The sequence below is a fragment of the Poecilia latipinna genome, unplaced genomic scaffold, assembly GCF_001443285.1.
Source record: "Poecilia latipinna isolate Pla-1442-1.1 unplaced genomic scaffold, P_latipinna-1.0 Scaffold2227, whole genome shotgun sequence".
NCBI classification, from domain to species: Eukaryota; Metazoa; Chordata; class Actinopteri; order Cyprinodontiformes; family Poeciliidae; genus Poecilia; species Poecilia latipinna.
The window spans coordinates 82271-93384 of NW_015114843.1; the positions used below are offsets into that span (position 1 = coordinate 82271).

The 11114-nt window shown below is 40.4% G+C and overlaps 1 protein-coding gene across 13 annotated transcripts in view; it reads left to right on the forward strand.

Moving 5' to 3' along the window:
- Positions 1-11114, forward strand: part of myo18ab (myosin XVIIIA b) — a 90790-nt gene that overhangs the window by 74751 nt on the left and 4925 nt on the right. For 9 of the 13 annotated variants that reach the window (XM_015018090.1, XM_015018092.1, XM_015018091.1 and 6 more), the window contains 6 exons: positions 2237-2374; positions 3101-3286; positions 3407-3546; positions 4964-5008; positions 7209-7316; positions 8637-10082. In XM_015018090.1, the coding sequence (XP_014873576.1) occupies positions 2237-2374; positions 3101-3286; positions 3407-3546; positions 4964-5008; positions 7209-7316; positions 8637-10074 (2055 nt within the window). In that variant the 3' untranslated portion in view covers positions 10075-10082. The remainder of the gene's footprint in view (positions 1-2236; positions 2375-3100; positions 3287-3406; positions 3547-4963; positions 5009-7208; positions 7317-8636; positions 10083-11114) is intronic. The other 4 variants (XM_015018096.1, XM_015018102.1, XM_015018100.1 and 1 more) reach the window with 3 other exon arrangements.

Genomic DNA, 11114 nt, shown 5'->3' on the forward strand with positions numbered 1-11114 from the left:
GAAGATCGGGTCCAGGATGGAATCTCTCTCCATAGCAACACTCCCTCTGCTCTTCTCTTGGTAGAGTTGCCATGGGGAACTCTACCAGTTCAGTTTGTTTCAGTTCACTTTATTGATGTAGTGCCAACTCAGAACAGCTGTCTGAATGCACTTTACAAATAACCAAATAAACAGAGCAGGCACACAAAATTCAGCAGTGCTAAGCTAGAAGACTTCCCATGTGTTATAAAATAAAAATGACCCAGCACTGATGAGGTGAAAATCACTGACAGGTTTATCACAATACCAGACACTGATAAAACTGTGCCAGACAGAGTCAACACATTAGAGTCACACCAAGCGCAGAAGATCATAAACACTGGAGAGTAGGACAGAGTGGTCATCATGTGGTCATTGTGTCCTCCAGAAGCCTCAGGCTGTGGAGACGTCCTGTAACTACTAAGACAGCTTAAACACACAAAACACTCAAACGTGTCATTACTCAGCCTGGAATTATTTAGAAAATTCCTTTGAGATCTCAAACAATATCTGCTTTTCAGTTGTAAACATGTGACATTATTATCTTATTTAACATTAACATCTAATTTAGTTTGGTCAAAGAGCTAAAATATCACATTATATTCATTTTTTATGTAGACATTAGCAAAATAATGGAAGCACAAGAGTATTTTCTTTCCCCATTTTATAATCTGTGGAAAAAAGATGGCATTTTCTCCCCGCTGTTTTAAGAATTAATTTAAAACTCATGCTGGTCTAACAGTCTCCACATTGATCAGTTTTCTGCATTTTGTCTTTATCAGCTGGAAGAACAGCAGAGCCGTCTTCAGAGAGAGAAGAACGACCTGCAGTCTAGGATGGAGGAGGATCAGGAGGACCTCAACGAGCTGATGAAGAAACACAAGGCTGCTGTGGCCCAGGTCAGGAGACCTTGTCAGGAGAAATAGTCAGATAGTGACTTCCAGGCAGACCGCTGGAAAGAACTTAAAAATAATCAGGAATATCGAGTTATAGTGTCTTTCTCCAGTGCTAATGGAAAAAAAACAACTTTTAATTAGTTCCTCTAGATGTTTTACCAGGTTTGCTTGTTTGATACAATTCATGTTGAAGCACATTTCAGTGCCAACTACAGTTTAAAAAGTCTGATTTGGTTTTAGCATTATATTTTGTAATTAACAGTGATCCGATAAGGATTGTTCAGCTTTATTGAAACCAAAAGCATCAAATATTTGATGTAAACTCACTTCATTTGCTGACTTTTGTCATCTGTGCTCTGTGTTGTGGTTCAGTTGGCTCAGAACTTGGCTCAGATGAATGACTTGCAGTCTCAGCTGGAGGAGGCCCTCAAGGAGAAGCAGGAGGTTCAGGAAAAGGTTAGTTTTGGGATGGGTGGGTGTGCTGTGGTGGCACAGGAGGAGTTAAGCACAACCCACATATGGAGGCCTTAGTCCTCAACGCAGCTGTCGCAGGTTCGATTCCCAGCCTTGGCGACCTTTGCTGCATGTCTTCCCCCTTCTCTCATTATCCACTTTCCTGTCAATTAACTATCAAATAAAGGCCACTAGAGCCAAAAAAAAAAAATGTTTTGGGATGGGTAAGCATCTGACTGAAACCTCTTCACAGAGGATTTCCATAAGCTGCGTCTGAACTGATTGATTTAGATTTGCTGTGATACACCCAACTTGTATTATTGGTGAGCAGCCAAAGCCATCCACACAGTGACATTGGGGGAGACCAATGTTACTTTGATGATGGGGGTTAGGGTAGTCTCTATACAGAGAAAACAATAACACCTCAGAGTATAAACTTTTAGTTTTGTTGCAAGTATCCAGAATCTAAGGTATGCTCACCAATCACATACTGAAAATTACTAATGCATGAAAATATTAGCTATTTGTTTTTATTCATGGTCATTAAAGTGTTAATTATACAATGTACTTTAGTTAGAATAGGGACAATATGCACTGTATATTAACCATAAGAGGAGAGATGCACTGAATCAGGTTATAGCCCGAAGTTCTAATTTCCAGTATCGTAGAAATAAACATGTTCTTCACTCAGGTGGCTGCAGTGTGTCTCAGCTAAAAAATGAAGCTGTTGCTCATGTATGAGTTGTGGGTTAAAACATCAGCTTCACTCATTCTTAAAGACAGTCTGTGCAGCACTAAAGACTTCATATTATTTAAGTTAATAATGCACTCTGGACTAATAGCACTGATATGGGTCTGCTCTGAATCAGATGCAGGTCCTCCAGAGCCAGCTGGAGTTCCAGGAGCAATCCATGGTTGAGAAATCTCTAGCCAATCGTCAGGAGGCCAAGATCCGAGAACTGGAAACCAAGATGGAATTTGAGAAGTCGCAGGTCAAACGGCTGGAGGTGAGGAGCCAAAGTGGGACATGAGCAGGAAAAAGTAGTCATCAGTATGTACATGTACACAGCTAACGACAGAGGTCTGTTTATGTAGTGAAGTGGTTTTACTGACCTCCTGATCTTTTTTTTTTATCATCAGATGAATTATTGTGGACAATAATTCAGAGTTATTGCCCACAATAATTCTGAATTACTGTTAAGTACTTCAGTTGTTGTTGGTTTGGACAAAAGGCAGGTGTGGAATGAGCAGAGCCACATGGAGTGTGATTGACAGCACTAAGACCCGCCTCGTGGTTCTGATTGGTTGCTTCCAGTTAGCACTGGGAGAAGGCAGAGGAGCTGAACTTTTTCTGCACATTGTCTCATAACATGCTGTCATGACATAGTGACAGTTTCAACAAACATATATAAAAACCTCTTTTTATAAAAGTTACATACTGCAGCTTTAATGATTAATGCAGTGGCATCTCAGCAGAGAAGAAGAATGGATTAGAATCCTTCATGAAAGAGTCAATAGCGCTCTCTTTCCTAAAACTTTACACAGTGACTTTAAAAGAAAAGCCAGGAGGCCAAAAGGATCAACAGATTACCCCTTAACTGTGTCTAAAACCTGAATATTATCTTCAGGAACAATGAGCTCATTTATTACCTTATTTTTAGTTATGTACAACCTCCAGACATGTGGAAAACTAGGTTGGTGTATATTTTGCAACTTTTTGTCTTGCTGTACAGAATCTTGTAGCTCGTCTGAAGGAGAACGTGGAGAAGCTGACAGAAGAGCGAGACCAGCGCATCAGCAGCGAGAATCGTGAGAAGGAGCAGAATAAGCGGCTGCAGAGGCAGATCCGAGACATTAAAGAGGAAATGGGGGAACTGGCCAAAAAAGAAGCAGAGGCAAGCCACAAGAAACACGAGCTGGTAAGGATGAACAGCTTCCAGTCATCAGCGTTACTCCTGTCCTACAGACTGGACTCTTGAGGTTGGAGCACTCCTTAGCACCAGCTAACATGACCAGGTGTCCCTCTGCCTTGTTAACAGGAGATGGACATTGAGAGCCTAGAGGCTTCAAACCAGAGCCTGCAGGCGGACCTTAAGCTGGCCTTCAAAAGGATAGGTGACCTGCAGGCGGCCATCGAGGACGAGATGGAGAGTGATGACAACGAAGACCTTATAAACAGGTACAAAACCCATGACCTGAAAAACACCAAAGTGATAACACCTGTGTTGTGCCAGCTCTATATCAGTGAAGCCAGGTTAACATGAAAGGATTGATGCTCATAGTTTACCACTCATATGTTTTAAACTAAGCTCACAAATTTAACTAGTTCTCTTTCATTTCTTCTATCTAAAACAGCAGACCAGATTTTGAGATGGGAATCATTTCATGAACAGAAAACTGAGAACAGATCTAACTGTAAATCACCACCAGCTCAGCTCAGACAGGGTTTGACACGAGGTTTGATTTATTTTTTCTTCAACCTATCATTTTGCTGTCAGAAGTCCACAATAATTCTGAATAACCAATTGTTGGTTTGGACAAAAGGCAGTCTGGAATGAGCAGCACCACATGGAGGATGATTGACAGCACTAAGACCATCCTCCTGGCTCTGATTGGTTGTTTCTAGTTAGCATTGGAGAAGGCAGATGAGCTCATTTTTTTCCACATATCATCTGTCTAACATACTGTCATGACATAGTGACAGTTTCAATGAATATGCAAAAATATATATTTTTATAAAAGTTAAATCCTGCAGCTTTAATCATTAATCGATCACTAAATTGCTTGAAACTTATTTCAGTAATGAATTCATCATGATTAATCCAATTAATCATTTTGCCCTTAATAATAGAAAAATAATACTACTTCTTAACCCACAAGCTGAGAGAATCTTCATTCTGTAATATTCTTTCAGTTGTTTATCTGTAGGATGGTCAGAGCTCAGAGCAGGAAGCTGCAGCTTCTCTCTGTGTGTTTGCTCTGTCACTCGTCTATTAACATCAAAAAATGGCTCAAAACCCCCAAATCAGTTTGACCTAATAGGCTGCAGGGTTGGGCTGAGCCTTCAGTTGATATCCATATGTAGAAAGTGAGGCCAAAGGGAGCACAGCTTAAAACAAAGACAGGCCTTCATTATTAACATGTGAAAGCTAAATATGCTGTCTATTAATGTTCACACACACAGTGTGTGCAGTGTGCAGCCTGGTTGGAAATTCTGCAGCTCTGCCTTAGGGAAATATCCAAATTTTGCTTCTGAAAACTTAGACTAAACCTTTGCCTTCCCTTTACCCTCCCCCCCCAAAAATGTGTGTTTAATTGACTTTAATATGAGCTGCATTACTCAGTTCAGCTCCAAGTGAATAACATTGTCCAGGGTTTCCCAGCAAATACTGTTTCTGGATGCAGCTAAAAGCCCGTCAGATTTTCTAAAGCGAGGAGCATCCCAGCGTCAGACACTCATCCAATTTTTTTATTTACTCTCATTTCTGGAATTTGCTTCACATGACTCTCATTTTACGTCCTTCTGTTGTCTTTTATTTCTTTTTTTTCTTGTCTTTTCTTCCTTACATCATAACCATCATCATCACTGTGACCAGTTTGCAGGATATGGTGGCAAAGTACCAGAAAAGAAGGAACCGAATGTGAGGATCATGGTCTTGTGTTGTTTCTTTCTTTGCTGGAAGTGATGATGCATATATCACATGACGGATCAAAGCTTAGCTTTTATTTTCTCCATCATTTAGTTTATAAAACTTCTCAGTTTTTCTCATGGAATCAACAGTGAGGTTTACTGTGTCATAAATGCATCATGAACACATTCAACCCACCTGTGATTTTTCATTGCATGCCTTCACATCCAGCTGAATTAGCATTACAGCTATTAACTGCACTATGAAACAATTTCTGCTTTTAATAGCAATAAACATCTGTCTTCATTTTGTTTTTTCACTGATGCTTCAGCCAGTGTGCAGCACACCAAGGTGCCCCAGACACCTTGAATCACCTGTTGTCTGTTTGCTCTGCTTCTAGCTAAATACGTCTCATTTCTGCCTGACTGAAGGACGCTTTGTTGTTGGAAGAGTTTCCTCAGTGTGAGCAGCTCTGCTTTTGGCCATGCACCTCACCTGGTTGTTGCTGATGTGTAATCAGTAATCCCTGGTTATATGTGGGCATTTTACCACCTGGTTACCATTTGAATGACTGCATTTCATTTTGTGGATCATTCAGATTGTACCATAGAAAAGACATATAACCTATTTGGCTTTTTCATGTTTAAGTGAGGCAAAAACAAAGTATTAGACTGTAGGTTGTAGTCTGCCTGAACAGACAGCAGTTAGTCTGTTCTGCTCCCACAGATTTCACCCTAGACCTCAGCTAATAGTTACGTGCACTGCACTTAACTATGCTCACCTTTTCCCACCTTTCTGCATTGATCCTAAGTCTGTTTCTGATGGACATAAAAAGTGACTACCAGTAATTAATTCTTGAATAGGATTTTCAGCAGTTACTCTAACTTTACAGCAGAACACATTCATCAGACTCTGTGTTATTAATTGCATATTAAGAAAACACAATCAGAATGAACTGGTAGGTGTTCCCAAAGGTTCAGGAAACACCGGAATCTTCATCATACAAAACAATACATGTATTATATCTGGTTGTGTCCCAGATATTTATATCTGAACCATTTAAATGACAGTTGGTAGAATAATATCAACCTAGGTTCAGGTGAGGCATGATGGGAATGTTGAAGCACTCGTTGATGAGGTTCCTGACAGTGAATTGGTTAGCTCTCATGTTAGCATCTGGAGGTAGCATGACACAATACATCCAGATAAGTCAGCAATTGTTCATACCCCGAACAGATGTAGATGGAAAATCATCTTCATTCAACCATTCAACAGTGTGTTTGTTTCATAGGAAACAAGACTATGTAAATTGTATGCATGACTGAATTGAAATTCAGTATTTTTTAAACTGCCTCAAGATGACATTTGTTGTGAATTGGCGCTATAGCTTAGAAGCAGAATGGATTTCATTTTGTAGACCAGGAGTAGATATGTTGTACATTTTTACTGTATTTTATTCTTTATGACAATTTGCAGCTAACCTGCATGTCTAAATGAATCTTCTCAAAAAACCACAGGGATTATTGAATTGAAAATTGCAGTATGAAGCCTCTTGACCTTTACAGATTGACCTTTCTTAGTTTATGTTATGATGCTTTTGGGAAAAAAATATGTGATGATATGTTTGGTGTTGTTGCTGTTGCTTTTATAAAGGTAAGGCCTGAAATTATTTAGCTACCCTGTAGATTTAGATTAAAAATAATTTTTCTTTAACCAACAATTCTCTGACAGGAACTGAGACGGGTAGTAATAAACAAAAGAATGATCAGTTTAGAAACAAAATAATACATCTGTTACGTTTTATTCAAAAAACTGTGTTGAAAATTCTTCATGCTTTTCTGAGTAACTCAGAGAGAAATCTTTTTTGGCATCATGAACCCTCGTAAGTACGACTAAGTGATACAAAGAGTTCCTGAGCCTCCTGATCCACAGCCTCTCCTGTAGCTCCATGCAGCTCCGTCTGTCTGCTTCTAGATGTTCTCTGTCTGTCCGCCTTTTGTCCAGATATAATGCTAACGCCCTCGTCTGGCTCCGCACTAACCCCTAAACCCGTTCTTCATCAACTGTAACGACAGAAGACGTTTTCCTGGGCTTGCTCCTGTTGAACTCTAACGTTGTTCTTCCTTTCTGAATGTCAGAAGACCTGTCTGTTCTTGACTAACATATCCATGGCTGCCTCTAACTTCTCTTCCTTTCCCTAACTGGTGAGCAGTCAGGGCCACTCAGACACAGACTCTGAAGTGGAGGACCGTGTGGATGGAGTGAAGTCCTGGTTGTCCAAAAATGATGGCACTGTCAAGAACCTGTCAGATGAGGACAGGTCAGTGAAAATGTGTCAGTTCTCTCTGCAGTAGATGCTTGTCTTATACACACATCAGTAGAAGCAACATAAACTGATTCATCGGATTAGCTGACCATAGGTATTTTTTAATTATATTCACTTCTGTTTCTTGCAGAATAGAAAAATAATAAATTTATATATTTTACAATTTATATTTATATATGTAAAACTTAAATGAGGCAACCTTTTCCCTGAAATGGCATTTCCATGGTTGAATCATTGTGATTTAAGTCTTGATTTGAATTATTTAAAATATAACGACTACTTGACTTTTGGTAAAGCATGGTTACACCTGCAATATGTAACACTCCTAGCATTATTCCTATAATGGAAAAGAGACAAACTTTCCAGCTAGCAGCAGAGCCAAGAAGAATCCAAAAATGTATTGAGAGCCAGTGTGGAGGGACGTAACATGAATTTATGTGATTTATGTTACGACATTTCACATTTATCTGTTGTAATTATTGGAGGAAAACAACCACTTATAGCAAAGATCCCACAATATACATTGCTGGACAGCATGGTGAGCCCTGCTTCACTTCCTGCTTCACTTCCTGCTGAAGCCTGGAAGTGAAGCAGAAATGAGCCAAACATGAGGTGGGCTCCAGAAACAAATGGTAGACAGTCTCTGTTGTTGCTCATTTAGTTTATGAACTTTGCACACGTGGTGCCAAGTTCACTCAGTGATTGGTTGAAGCTAAACTAGAGGACTTAAAGGTTGAATTTCTCTATAATCCATTTGATGTGAATATGACACCATCCAGTCACAGACATAGGTTCCCTCAACTGCTGCCTGATGAAAATGATCAGGAGATCCCACAGGAGTTATCTCACTGATTCTGTCCATTAGAAACATATTAACTAAATTTATTTTAACTTTACAACCACTCATATTTGTTATCAATATTGTGAGTTGAAAAATGTTGTCTGATTTTTTTTTTTTTTTTTTTAAAGAAATATTATAGATGAGGTTTTTTCCTCCTCAATTTTTCTTGTCTTCACAGAGAAACATAGTTCTCTAAAGCAGTAGAGCTAAATGGTAAGAGAGGAATACTGGGGTCATAGTTTACGACCTTCACATGTCCTCCTAGTGTCATATAAAACGGAAAGGTCTCTGTCGTCTTCATTTCCTCCCTGTTTATGTAATATGTTTTAAAACATATTACTAAAACATATAAAAAGTAATATGTTTTAGTCCATTTTCTTCTACATTTGCTTGATTCAACTTTGTATTTCATCTTTGTCGTCAGCTTTCCTGTATCCTCCTTCATTCACCTTTTTCACACTGTGTTGTTCTAGATGTGCTGTAAAAACTGACTTAAAGGAAGGAAAAGAGTGGAAAGAGGCTAAGGAGAAACATAAAGAGCAGAGAGAGCTACAGATAATCAGGCCGGTGCCTGTTGTGTCCTCTCTGAGTTATAGAAAAAATCCTGACCTGGATTTCATCATAGACAAAAGTGACTCCCTCCTCTGGTCTACCAGGAAGAAAGCAGAGTCAGATCACATCCCAAGCAGATGCAAAACTGAGCTGCTAAACCAGAAATGTCATGTTGACCCTTATTTAGCCTCTTCCAGGAGACCTCCTCTTTCACCGGATGACTTGAGTGACAGTCAGTCAGTCATCTCTCAGGCTCGTTCAGAGGCTAACAGTAGCATCAGGAAAGGTACGGACAGCCGTTGGGGTCAGTTTAATCTTTCATTCACTAAGCAAGGATCATCCTCCACCCCTCCTGAGATAAACCTGAGGAATAAGGTTCATCCTGGCAGCAGCTTGGGGCCATCAGGCCTGTACACACACCATCAAAGCATCTCTGGTACAGATGGGGCCAGCAGCTGCTGCTGCCCTCCCAGTAGGAGAACAAGGAGTCAGAGTCCTGGAAGTGTTGGCCAACTTGATTCCCAGGTATTCCTAGTTGGTAGCAGTTACCTCACTAATGGTGGCATTGACCTAGATGGTAGTAGAAGTGTGGCCTTAACTGAGAGGTCCATGTTCGGTCCTCTGTCTTCCATTGGTCGCAGTTTATCAATGCCTCCACCCAGATACAGGCCCACTTCTGCTGATCTGCCAATTCATACCCTGGACATTCGGCCAGTCAGCCATCAGAACTACCTTGACCCTGACTTGGAGAAAGCCATCAATGAATTGCTGAGTTGTAAACCGATAAAATTCAAGCGCAAGAGCTTGGAAGACTCTGAAGATGATGAAAGATCCAGGAGTAATGAAGATGAGAGCCGAAAGATGGAGAATGGAGAGAGGATGTATCCCACCAGAGGTGTTAGATGTTCTAAATCTGCTGTGGATTGCAGGAGATCATCCTGCAGTACCAGCAGCCGTCACCATGGCAGCAAGAGCAAAAGACAGAGCAAGAAAAAGAGAAATCACAGCTCTGACTCTGACAGTTCTGGAGACGATCCTGTTGAAAGAAACAACTCTAAAAGATGGCTCAAAAAGTCCCATAAAATGTCCAAGAAACAAGAGAAACGTCCATTATCATCGGTACCTTCTGAATCAGATTCTGGGTCAAACTTTACATCAACTTCTGACGCATCTACCATATCCTCCCGGAGTTACAGTAGTGTGAAAACAGCCGTAGGTAAATGGGTTCCCACTCCAGATGAGGAGGAAACTCTGCCACCGAACAAGAAGCAGCCAATCAGTAAGAAAAACGAAAAACAAAGGAAGAAGAAGTTGAACCGCCTGATGATGAAATACTTGTACCGGACAGAGAGTGACTGAGGCAGACAGTAGGTTGCTGGCCTGAAGAATGCTGTGAAGCATGGTGTGACCTAACCAATCACAGAATGACTAACATTATCAGACATTTACTCAGTTTGGATGAGACGTCCGGTTTGTTTCAGTTAACCCCGGGTGGAAAGCTTTGTGCTGTTGTTGAGTAGCTCATATCTGTCCTAAAGGGAGAAGCACCAGAAGCTGGTTAATATCCCACCCAGTTTACTGCATGTTGAACATTTTAAATCAGTTTCTTCAGAGCACTTTGTGTTTATCTCTCTCGATCAGTTTTCACTCTAGATTAGCAGTTCTTAACTTGGGCGGTACCGCCCCCCGGGGTGCGTTCAGAGGACTTTGTATCCCTCTGAAAAATGAACCCATTTAAATAAAGAAATCCCTCATGGGTGATGCCACGACAGAGAGCGTTCATTTTATAGCGTTAACACCGGAGCTGTAAGTGGTCCGGTATGAAATGGGTGTGACAGAACAACACAGCACTTTTACATTTCAATAATCAGAATACCGAAATTGTTTCTGTTGTTTTAAAAGGTTTATGTCCGTCTGCCTTTTCCCCATCGATACGTTTCCCGACCACCCTGCACCTTAAGGGGTTGAAAAAAAACTGACGCGCACAGTGAGCAAAACTCGGAACCAGGAGAAGCAGGACATAAAACGGAGCGACGAACTAGATGTGAATTATGGCATAAAAACAGAGAATCCGACGCTGAACAGTGAAAAAATCAACACATGATGTGAAACATATTATGATTAGGCGGCGCAGCAGGTGATGAGTGAAGATTACTGGTGGTGAGCGTCAATAAAGATAAAATAAATCTAGCAACAGGAAAGAAACTAAAGTGGACAAGAGAGAATAATACTAATCTAAGGAAACTAAATGGAAATGAATGAATAACAAAATGCAAGAATAAACTAAGAAACTAAAGTAAATACAGAGGAATAAACTGGTATGGCAAGACCTTTCGAGCAATAATTAATACAGAGGAGTGTATGGCAAGAATAAACAGACACCATTTCCAGATAAAAGG